The sequence below is a fragment of the Aquarana catesbeiana genome, linkage group LG09 (genome assembly GCF_042186555.1).
Source record: "Aquarana catesbeiana isolate 2022-GZ linkage group LG09, ASM4218655v1, whole genome shotgun sequence".
Taxonomy (NCBI): Eukaryota; Metazoa; Chordata; class Amphibia; order Anura; family Ranidae; genus Aquarana; species Aquarana catesbeiana.
The window spans coordinates 307525011-307537445 of record NC_133332.1 but is presented as its reverse complement, the minus strand read 5'-3'; the positions used below and the strand labels follow the sequence as shown (position 1 = coordinate 307537445).

General features: G+C 41.7%; 1 protein-coding gene across 1 annotated transcript; it reads left to right on the top strand.

Moving 5' to 3' along the window:
• Positions 1-6752: 6752 nt before the first annotated feature.
• On the top strand, positions 6753-10563 carry LOC141107315 (uncharacterized). The gene is made up of 2 exons (XM_073598008.1): positions 6753-6875; positions 9297-10563. Exon 2 carries the CDS (start codon positions 9349-9351, stop codon positions 10402-10404), a length of 1056 nt encoding a protein of 351 aa, XP_073454109.1. The 5' UTR covers positions 6753-6875; positions 9297-9348; the 3' UTR covers positions 10405-10563.
• Positions 10564-12435: the final 1872 nt, after the last annotated feature.

Sequence of the window (12435 nt, the reverse complement as noted above, 5' to 3'; positions counted from 1 at the left end):
AAAAAACATTATAAATGCCTTTTTTTTTTTTTTTTTTTTTTTTTATAAGGGATCACATTATCTCTGTTCTCAGCTACATAGGAGCTTCTGGGAGGAAAAGCAACACCCAGTGAATGACTCTGCAGCGGGGGCGTGTCAGGACAAGTCTAATCATTGGAGAAAAGGAAGCTGAGTTCACAGCATAGCTAGAGAACTGACCACGGTGTGCTCTCCTTCTTAGTGTGGTCAGTTTTTAAAAGGAAAGCAAGGGGACTAGCAGATACACCAAGCATTTTACACAAAGGAAGCAACACAAAGAGAACAAGACACTTTCTCATACAAGTACATGGTACAGCAGCCACATATCAGGAATATGTGTTGGGGTAACAAATGCTTTAAGTTGTAAAGGCAGCAGTGCTCGGTTGTACACTAGGATGACCAGATGTCCCCAGTTTCTGGGGACAGTCCCCGAATTTTTCTGCCTTGCCTTTGCTTGTGATGGTGACCTGCAGTTCACACTAGGGCCTGCACTCTTGACCCAGAGCAAAGTAGGCTCAGAAATTATTAAAACATATCCCTTTAAGCCCCTCCACAATTTGGCCACACCCAACATTTGGTGTGAAGAGCTTTGCCGGCTGCTATTATCCCGCCCCCTGCTCCAACCCCTGTAGGCATGGTCATTATGTTGTCCCTGATTTCAGTTTGAAAATCTGGTCGAGTTTTAGTGCACATGCCACAGCCGTGGCTGCAGCAGGTTGTGTTTGGCAGGTAGTGCCTCTGCCGAATGCAAACCACTTACCCTGTTTCCCCGAAAATAAGACCTAGCATGATAGTCGGTGATGGCTGCAATATAAGCCCTACCCCCCAAATAAGCCCTAGTTAAAGTCCTTGTAGGTCTTCTTTTCAGGGTAGGGCTTAGTTTCGGGGAAACAGGGTAGGTCTTATTTGGGGGGTAGGGCTTATATTGCAGCCATCACTGACAATCACGCTAGGTCTTATTTTCGGGGAAACAGGGTAAGTATACAGGGCCACATCACAATCACCCTGCCACCAAGTGCAATGTATGTGGTTAAAAATTCCACTAAAATTCCCGCTGGTGAAAGGGCCGAGCATGACACCCCTTCACTGCCAGAGTAACCGTCACCCTTGCCATGTCACCCCTCTCCTGGCTGGTTGGCTGATTTAGCAAGTGACACATATACGGTATTCATTAGCAATGGCAATCTACAGTATCTTTTTTCTGGACAGCATACTGCTCATTAGACTCTTTACTGTATCTTCTCTAACCTGTACAGTCCCCTAAAGTAAGCCCTGTTCTTTTGATGAGCCATGCATGCAAACCCTTTAGAGACTTCAGACCAGGCAATTCAGATAAACAATAAAGATCTTTTATTGAAGTAGTTGCAGGTAACACACAAACAGGTCTCAAAGTTATCTTCCACAGACTTACATGTCCATAGTTCTCTGGTGCCCCATAAAGCTGCCATACCTCAGGCAGATGGCAAGATCATAAAAGCAATCCTTTCAAGGCAAGAGTCTATTTGGGCAATAAACCTACACAAGGTGGCAAGTAATAATCCCTTAGAGCAGGGGTCCCCAACCCCCGGGCTGCGGACAGGCTTCGGTCCGTGGCCTGTTGATGACTGGGCGGCACAGCGCGAGGTGAGCCGCGACCACGGTCCGGGCTATCACAGAACATGGTCACTACTCACCTCCCTCTGTTCGGCCATATCTGTGTGTCTTCGCCCGCCCTTCCGATGATGTTATCCTATTAGCAGAGCAGGGGGTAGGAGGAGCTGAAGATCTGCACAGAGAGCGGGAGTCTTCTCATATTAACCTGTGGGTAATCCATAGCTCCCAACTGTCCCTGATTTCGAGGGACGGTCCCTGATTTGGAGCAATGTCTCTCATTCCACCTCATTTGTCCCTCATTTTGGTCTGATCTATATAGTTGTATATAAAATGCACTTTTTATCTTTCAAAAAGTGTTTCCCAGTGCTAAACCTTTCATCCAGTTTCTAAATTGCTGCATTTGTAAATTTTAAAAGCCAATATAGAGGAATAGAAGTGGTTAAAAAAAAGTCCTTGTAGATTTAATTAACCTTTTTTTTACCGTTAATTCTCCTTTAAGGGGGTGGGGCAGGGGGCGTGTCCTATACCTACATACATTTGTTAGTAGGTGTCCCTCATTCCCATCTCAAAATGTTGGGAGGTGTGCAACTGGGAAACTGAGATCTTTTTATTTTTTAAAATTTCGGGCTTCCCAGCCTAGAGGAGAGATGTGGGGACTTATAGAACCCATATATCTCACCGTATCTGTCATGCCATATTCCTATTACAAGGGATGTTTACATTTCTTGTAATTAGAATAAATGTAATTTTAAAAAAAAGTAAAAAGAAAGCATCAAAATATAAAAATAAAAGTAAAATTAACAATGAAAAAAAAAAAAATTTCAAGTGTCCTGTCCCCGTGTGCCCACACATGTGAGGTATCGCCGCGAATGTTAGAGCGAGAGCAATAATTCTAGCACTGGACCTCCTCTATAACTCTAAATATGTAACCTGTAAACATTTTTTAAAGCATCACCTACGGGGATTTTAAAGCGGAGTTCCACACAAAAATGGAACTTCCGCTTTTCGGAACCCTCCCCCCCTCCGGTGTCACATTTGGCACCTTTCAGGGGGGAGGGGGGTGCAGATACCTGTCTAAGACAGGTATTTGCACCCACTTCCGGCATAGACTCCCATGGGAGTCTGCGCCTCTTCCTGTCCCTCCGCGCTGTCTCCTGGGAAACACACAGCTCCCAGGAAAGAGCGGGGACCACTTGGGACGCGCAGCGCGACTCGCGCATGCGCAGTAGGGAACCGGGAAGTGAAGCCGCAACGCTTCACTTCCTGATTCCCTCACCTAGGATGGCGGCGGCAGCTGCCGAGAACCGAGCGGGTTCTCAGCGTCGCCTGCCGACATCGCTGGACCCTGGACAGGTAAGTGGCCATGCATTAAAAGTCAGCAGCTGCAGTATTTGTAGCTGCTGGCTTTTAATATTTTTTTTTTTTTTTTGGCGGTGTGGGTGGACCCCCGCTTTAAGGTACCGTAGTTCGGCGCCATACCACAAGTGTGCGCAATTTTAAAGCGTGACATGTCAGGTATCTGATTACTCGGCGTAACCTCATCTTTCACATTATACACAAAAATTGTGCTAACTTTACTGTCTTTTTTTTTAAATGCACGAAAGTTTTTTTTCCACAAAAAACACGTTTAAAAATTGGCTGCGCAAATACCGTGTGAGATAAAAAGTTGCAACGACAGCCATTTTATTCCCTAGTGCAGGGATATGCAATTAGCGGAACTCTAGCTGTTGCAGAACTACAAGTCCCATGAGGCATAGCAAGACACTGGCAGCCACAAGCATGACACCCAGAGGCAGAGGCATGATGGGACTTGTAGTTTTGCAACAGCTGGAGGTCCACTAATTGCATATCCCTGCCCTAGGGTCTCTGCTAAAAAAACAAAAAAAAAACATATATAATGTTTGGGGGTTCTGAGTCATTTTCTAGCAAAAAAAAAAAAAAAATGATGATTTTTACATATAGGAGAGAAATGTCAGAATTGGCCCGGCAGGCGGGTAGTTACTATGTTTTATAATAGGATGTAACTATTTTTTTTCCCCAAATTTTTAAAAGTTCAGCGGTTATTAAATACCACCCAAAGAAAGCTCTATTCTGTTGTTTATGGCCACTACTAAGACTTCATAACCTGACAATGGGGAGGGGTGCGCGCCGCCGGAGGTGCGATCGTGTGCTGATTGGACAGAGAGGCGGTCCGGTGGACCCCGATGTCGACCGGCCACCCGTGATCATTCCCGAGCGAGGCAGAGCGGCGATCTGCCTATGTAAACAAGGCAGATCGCCGTTCTCACAGGGATGAAGATGGAGATCTTGTGTTTCTGCTAAGCAGGAACACCGACCTCTGTTCAAAGCACCTCCCCCCACACACAGTTAGAAAGCACCCCTCTAGGGCACACCTCCCAAGTTTTTGAGATGGGAATGAGGGACACCTACTAGCAAATGTATGTAGGCATAGGACACCCCCCCTGACACGCCCCCTTAAAGGAGAATTAACCTAAAAAAAAAGATTAGTTAAATCCACAAGGGCTTTTTTTTTACCACTACTATTCCTTTATATCGGCTTTTGGAATTTAGAAATGCAGCAATTTAGATTTTGGATGAAAGGTTTAGCACTGGGAAACACTTTTTGATAGATAAAAAGTGCATTTTATATACAATTATATGGATCAAACCAAAATGAGGGACAAATGAGGGGGAAAGAGGGACAGAGGGACATTGCTCCAAATCAGGGACAGTCCCTCCAAATCCGGGACAAATGAGGAGGAAAGAGGGACAGAGGGACTTTGCTCCAAATCAGGGACAGTCCCTCGAAATCAGGGACAAATGAGATGGAAAGAGGGTCAGCGGGACATTGCTCCAAATCAGGGACAGTCCCTCGAAATCAGGGACAAATGAGATGGAAAGAGGGTCAGCGGGACATTGCTCCAAATCAGGGACAGTCCCTCGAAATCCGGGACAAATGAGGAGGAAAGAGGGACAGCGGGACATTGTTCCAAATCAGGGACAGTCCCTCCAAATCAGGGACAAATGAGATGGAAAGAGGGACAGAGGGACATTGCTCCAAATCAGGGACAGTCCCTCCATATCAGGGACAAATGAGGAGGAAAGAGGGACAGAGGGACTTTGCTCCAAATCAGGGACAGTCCCTCCATATCAGGGACAAATGAGGAGGAAAGAGGGACAGAGGGACTTTGCTCCAAATCAGGGACAGTCCCTTGAAATCAGGGACAAATGAGATGGAAAGAGGGACAGAGGGACTTAGCTCCAAATCAGGGACAGTCCCTCCAAATCCGGGACAAATGAGGAGGAAAGAGGGACAGCGGGACATTGCTCCAAATCAGGGACAAATGAGATGGAAAGAGGGACAGCGGGACTTTGCTCCAAATCAGGGACAGTTGGGCGCTATGCCCTTAGGACAGTGATGGTGAACCTTGGCACCCCCAGATGTTTTGGAACTACATTTCCCATGATGCTCAGGCACTCTGCAGTGTAGTTGCGCATCATGGGAAATGTAGTTCCAAAACATCTGGGGGTGCCAAGGTTCGCCATCACTGCTCTAGGGACACACTTAGCCCTTTGATCGCCCTTTCCCTGCCAGTGTCATTAGTACAGTAACAGTGCATCTTTTTAGCACTGATCACTGGTCCCCAAAAAAAGCGCCAGTTAGGTGTTTCTGATTTGACCGCCGCAATGTCGCGGTCCCGCAAAAATCGCTGATCGCCGCCACTACTAGTAATAAATAAATAAATTAAAATGCCATAAAAATATCCCATAGTTTGTAGACGCTATAACTTTTGCGTAAACCAATCAATATACGCTTATTGGGATTTTTTTTTTTTCTTTTTTACCAAAAATATGTAGCAGAATACATAATGGCATAAAGAAGAAATAAGAAGTTTTATTTTTTACATTTTTTTATTGGACATGTTTTTTTTTTTTTTTGTTTCACAAGTGATATGTTTTATAGCAGAAAGTAAAAAAAGTTTTTTTTTTCAAAATTGTCGTTTTTTTTGTTTTTATAGCGCAAAAAATAAAAACCCCAGAGGTGATCAAATACCACCAAAAGAAAGCTCTATTTGTGGGAAAAAAAGGGTGTCAATTTTATTTGGGTACAGCGTCGCACGACCGCGCAATTGTCAGTTAAATTAACGCAGTGCCGTATCGCAAAAAAAAATGGCCTGGTCATTAAAGGAGGGTAAATCTTCTGGAGGGCAAGCAGTTAATTACCAAACAAAAAAAGCTCTATTTTGTTGTCTATGGCCACCATTACAATCTCATAATCTGATTGATTGAAATACAATTGTATTCATGAAAAAAATACTGTATCTCAATGCCGCTGATGGTTAGAAAACGATTGATAATTTTCTGCCCTGGCCAATCAAATTTGATCTGAACCCAATGGTGACAATACACGCTTTCCAATCAAACTCTTCCAATAGGAATAAAATAATTTATGGTCCAAAATCTATTTGATCGATATACTACACACGGGGGAAGTGGATTTACATCGATAGTTGATAGTTGATTGTAAATTATTGATCACATCTCTCTTTCCAGTATGTAATCCCATAATCTGATTGACTGAAATACGATCACATCGATGAACAAAGTATCTTTTTGCTGCTGATTGATGCAAAATAATTGATAATAAAAAAATTGCCCTGGCCGATCAACTCAGTTTGATCGAATCTGATTGGAAAGGGAAGTAATAGTTATTTAATTGTTTACAGATTTGATAGTTTTGATCAGATTGCACATTGATCAGATAAAAAACAATTGAGACCTCTATGGGCGCCATAAATCAATCAAAGGGAAGTTATGGCTATTCCATGATTTACGCATTAGTTCATTTTTATTGAAACGTAAATCGATCGGTAAAAAGAAATCAAAGCCTCTATGGTCACCCTTAGTCGACTGAAAGGGAAGGTCTGGCTGTTCGATTATTTGGAAATGTGATCAATTGGATAATAAAATCGAAGCGTGTATGGTCACCATAATGAAAACGTCCCCTGTATTATGTTACAGGATTGGATTGTATCAATGTGAAGGACGGGAAGGATCGCACAGGTTGAGGGTTAACCCGGCCTGAGCTGTGCAGCTCTCTGGCTCCTCCGGAGTGCGGAATTCTGGAAGATGTAGTTTTATAAGCAATGAATAAAATGACTCGGCTTCAATCCCGACTACAATTCCCCGCATGCTGCAGGGCTCCGGGCTGTCAGAGGCCGCCTGACTCCACTCTGTGCACACAAAAGGCCCCTCTGCAGCAGGTAGGGAGAGAGCCGGAGAGACATACAAGGAATATTGTATGGATTATATCCCGGAAATATTGTATGTATTATATCCTGAGAATATTGTATGTATTATATCCCAGGAATATTGTATGTATTATATCTCAGGAATATTGTATGTATTATATCCCGGGAATATTGTATGTATTATATCCCGGGAATATTGTATGTATTATATCCCGGGAATATTGTATGTATTATATCCCGGGAATATTGTATGTATTATATCCCGGGAATATTGTATGTATTATATCCCGGGAATATTGTATGTATTATATCCCGGGAATATTGTATGTATTATATCCCGGGAATATTGTATGTATTATATCCCGGGAATATTGTATGTATTATATCCCGGGAATATTGTATGTATTATATCCCGGGAATATTGAATGTATTATATCCCGGGAATATTGTATGTATTTTATCCCAGGAATATTGTATGTATTATATCCCGGGAATATTGTATTATCATATCCCGGGAATATTGTATGTATTTTATCCCAGGAATATTGTATGTATTATATCCCGGGAATATTGTATGTATTATATCCCAGGAATATTGTATGTATTATATCCCGGGAATATTGTATGTATTATATCCCAGGAATATTGTATGTATTATATCCCGGGAATATTGTATGTATTATATCCCGGGAATATTATATGTATTATATCCCGGGAATATTGTATGTATTATATCCCGGGAATATTGTATGTATTATATCCCGGGAATATTGAATGTATTATATCCCGGGAATATTGTATGTATTATATCCCGGGAATATTGTATTATCATATCCTGGGAATATTGTATGTATTATATCCCAGGAATATTGAATGTATTATATCCCGGGAATATTGTATGTATTATATCCCAGGAATATTGTATGTATTATATCCCGGGAATATTGTATGTATTATATCCCGGGAATATTGAATGTATTATATCCCGGGAATATTGTATGTATTATATCCCGGGAATATTGAATGTATTATATCCTGGGAATATTGTATGTATTATATCCCGGGAATATTGTATGTATTATATCCCGGGAATATTGTATGTATTATATCCCGGGAATATTGAATGTATTATATCCCGGGAATATTGTATGTATTATATCCCGGGAATATTGTATTATCATATCCTGGGAATATTGTATGTATTATATCCCGGGAATATCATATTATCATATCCTGGGAATATTGTATGTATTTTATCCCAGGAATATTATATGTATTATATCCCGTGAATATTGTATGTATTATATCCCTGGAATATTGTATGTATTATATTCTGGGAATATTGTATGTATCGTTTCCTGGGAATATTGTATGTATTATATTCTGGGACTATTGTATGTATTATATCCTGGGAATATTGTATGTATTATATCCTGGGAATAGTGTATGTATGGTATCCCAGGAATATTATATGTATCATATCCCTGGAATATTGTATGAATCATATCCTGGGAATTTTGTATGTATTATATCCTGGGAATATTGTATGTATGGTATCCATGGAACATTGTATGTATTATATCCTGGGAATATTGTATGTATGGTATCCATGGAACATTGTATGTATCGTATCCTGGGAATATTGTATGTATCATATCCTGGGAATATTGTATGTATCGTATCCCATGAATATTATATGTATCATATCCCTGGAATACTGTATGTATCATATCCTGGGAATATTATATGTATCATATCCTGGGAATATTTTATCATATCCCTGGAACATTGTACTGTATGTATTGTTTCCGCAGAATATTGTATGTATTATTTCTGAGAATATTGTATCATATCCCAAGTCACCCCATTTTCCAGTTTTAGGAAAATACAGCATTATAGCCACTAGATGGCGATAACATCAGAGGAAATACACATATTAGACACATTAAGGGGATTATATGCAACAACTGTGTAAATGCTTAGGCTTCTGTATTTCTGATTTTTTTTTTTTTAATAGACCCCAAGGTGTTTAAAAAAACAAAAACTTTTTCCTTTTGGATGGAGTAGGCAATGGTTAAGGTCTCTGTTAGTGGCGGTTAAGTCACGCTCTCCACCTCGTCCAATCAGAGAACACTTTGCCTTCATTCATAGGAAATACACATATTAGACACATTAAGGGGATTATATGCAATGACTGTGTGAATGCTTAGGCTTCTGTATTTCTGATTTTTTGTCAGAGGAAATACACATATTAGAAACATTTAGGGGATTTTTTGCCAAAGCTGAGGCATTTGCAATGTGATTTTTTTTTTTTTAATAAACTTCAAAGTGTCCCGTTAAAGTTAAAAAAAAAAAAAAAACAACTGAAAAAGATCTTCTTCGATTTCTGTGATGTCTTGCCAAAATGTAAAACTAATATATGTCTTCTGGTAGGTTGAACAAGCAAGACGGAATACTTCATGAATGTTCCAGATCATTCCAGAATATGGAGGAGGATGTGCCTTGGTGTTATCCTACCGATAAAGATGGGCTCAGTACCGGTGACTGGGGAACAAATGTACTGGATGCGTTGAAGAGCCATATTCAGGTTGAGAAGGACGGTCTCAATACCCCTTTACAAGAGCAAGGGGAAAGGTTGGTATCAACTCATACTAGTGACACTGATGTAAAAAATGGAACCTATATGGCAGATAACATTTTACCCTCAAGGTATAACTACGGGACTAACAGAGCTGGTAGGAGGATGAAGTACAGAGCCTGGTCGGGTCACCGGCAGTACGTGTGTCTGGACTGCGGTAAGTGTTTTACGCACAGTTCCACGCTGGCAACACATCAAAGAACCCACACCGGTGAGAAACCATATCCATGTCCCGACTGTGGCAAATGCTTTACTCGGAGTTCGACTTTGGCTACTCACCAAAGGATCCACAGTGGAGAGAGGCCCTACGCCTGTATAGATTGCGGGAAGAACTTCATCCAAAGCTCGCACCTCGTGCTACACCAGAGGATACACACGGGTCACAAGCCCTATTCCTGCCAGGAGTGCGGGAAATGTTTCAGTGACCGGTCCCATTTCGTCATTCACCAGAGAACTCATACCGGAGAGAGGCCGTATTGTTGCAACCAGTGCGGCAAAAGGTTTAGTAGCAACTCCAACCTGGTGGCCCACCATAAACTCCACACGGAAAGCACCATTTATATCTGTAACCAGTGTGGGAAAAGTTTGAGTAACCGGCTCACGTTTGCCAGCCACCAGAAGACTCATTTGGCCGAAAAGCCTTTTGTGTGTGTGGAGTGCGGGAGGGGATTCACCCGTAAGCTGCAGTTGGTGCTCCACAAACGGATCCACACGGGGGAGCGGCCATTTGAGTGCCAGCAGTGCGGCAAACGTTATACTCGCAAGTCCTATCTGATTATTCACCAGAAGATCCATGTGGAGGAGGTTCTTTATGTATGCAGTGACTGTGGAGAGCGGTTCCCTGAGCATGCCGGTCTTAAGAACCACCAAATATCTCAACATGGAGCCCAGGTCAAAGTCTGATGAAATGGAGGACATAACGGTGCCTTATGTATCAAACTGCTAGCACTAGGAATGGTCTTGACTGCTGAGAAATAGGGATGAGTGGAGTCATTAGTGTGAAATTAAAGTGTGTCTAAAACTAAAAACAAAAATATATATTGCAGCTTACAAGTTCTTAGATGTGGTAGCTGCTTTCCTTTTCTTTTAATTTTTACTCTTTTCTTTTCTTATTTTCACCTGGTAATCCTACAATTAACACCTTTTGCCCTTTGTATCTATACTCACTCCTACACTATAGAGGGAGCCATATTTGTCACCCAGGCTGGGCATCAAACATGTCTTCCTCTCTTCACCTCTATGGCACGCACAAGAACAGGTTCAGGCTGGTGGAAAGGAGCTTCTATTCACCTTGGAAGCCATTTAACCCCCAGCAAAGACTTCAACTACCAGAAACCACCTTAATTTCGCTATTGACGCCAATACATTTTTGCCATGAAAATCTCCATTTTGCTCATCCCTACCAAGAAGCATAGGCACAAAGCCATAACCTATCCCTTCCCAAAGGTATAACCCTAGCCCAAGTAACTACATGAGGGCTATCTTGAATTGTAAGGCCAATGCCAAATCTTTTTGGACTAAAACCAAATTTGGAGCCACTGGCTCCAATGCCTTTTGTCAAATGTCAAAATCCCACTTTTGCTTATCCCTACAAAGATGCTTAGGCACAAAACCATAACCTATCCCTAAGGTATGTCCCTAGCCCATGTATCTACATAAGGGCTATCTTGTATTGGAAGGCCAAGGCCAGAACCTTATTGGACCAAAAGTACCTTCATTTCCACATTGGCTCCAAAGCATTTCGACAAAATGGCAAAATCTCCATTTTGTTCATCCCTTCTAAGAAGCATAGGCACAAAGCTGTAACCCATCCCTATCCCAAAGGTATGGTCCTAGCCCAAGTAACTACATAGAGGCAATCTTGTATTAGAAGGCCAGAACTTTTTGGACTAAAACCACCTTCATTTTCCCACTGGCTCCAAAGAATTTTGCTTGTCCTTTCTTAGAAGCATAGGCACAAAACCATAACCCATACCTATCCCATAGCTATGGTCCTAGCTTAATTAACTACACAAGGGCTATCTTGTATTGGAAATCCAAGGCCAGAACTTTATTGGACCAAAACTACCTTCATTTCCACACTGGCTCCAAAGCATTTTGCCAAAAATGGCAAAACCTCAATTTTGCTCATCCTTACTAAGAAGCGTAGGCACAATGCTGTAACCCATCCCTATCCCAAAGGGATAGTCCTATCCAAAGTATCTACATAAGTGCTATCTTGCGTTGGAGGGCCAAGGCCAGAACATTTTGGACTAAAACTACCTTAATTTTCTTAGAGGCTACAAAGCATTTTGCTTGTCCCTACTAAGAAGCATAGACACAAAACCATAACCCATCCCTATCCCTAAGGTATGTCCCTAACCCGTGTAATTACATAAGGGCTATCTTGTATTGTAAGGCCAAGGCCAGAACTTTATTGTACCAAAACTACCTTCATTTCCACACTGGCTCCAAAGCATTTAGCCAAAATGGCAAAACCTCAATTTTGCTCATCCTTACTAAGAAGCGTAGGCACAATGCTGTAACCCATCCCTATCCCAAAGGTATAGTCCTATCCCAAGTAACTACATAAGTGCTATCTTGTGTTGGAAGGCCAAGGCCAGAACTTTTTGAACTAAAACCACCTTCATTTTCCCACTGGCTCCAAAACATTTTGCTTGTCCCTACTAAGAAGCAAAGGCACAAAACCATAACCCATCCCTATCCCAAAGGTATATTCCTAGCCCAATTAACTATATAAGGGCTATGTTGTATTGGAAGGCCAAGGCCAGAACTTTATAGCCTAAAACCACCTTCATTTTCCTACTGGCTCCAAAGCATTTTGCTAAAATGACAAAATCTCCATTTTGCTCATCCCTACTAAGAAGCATAGGCAAAAAGCCATAACCCATCCCTGTCCCAAAGGTATGGTCCTATCCCAAGTAACTACATAAG

Bases quoted from the DNA above. Each gene is read 5' to 3' on its own strand.
- LOC141107315 (XM_073598008.1), top strand. From the start codon at position 9,349: ATGGAGGAGGATGTGCCTTGGTGTTATCCTACCGATAAAGATGGGCTC.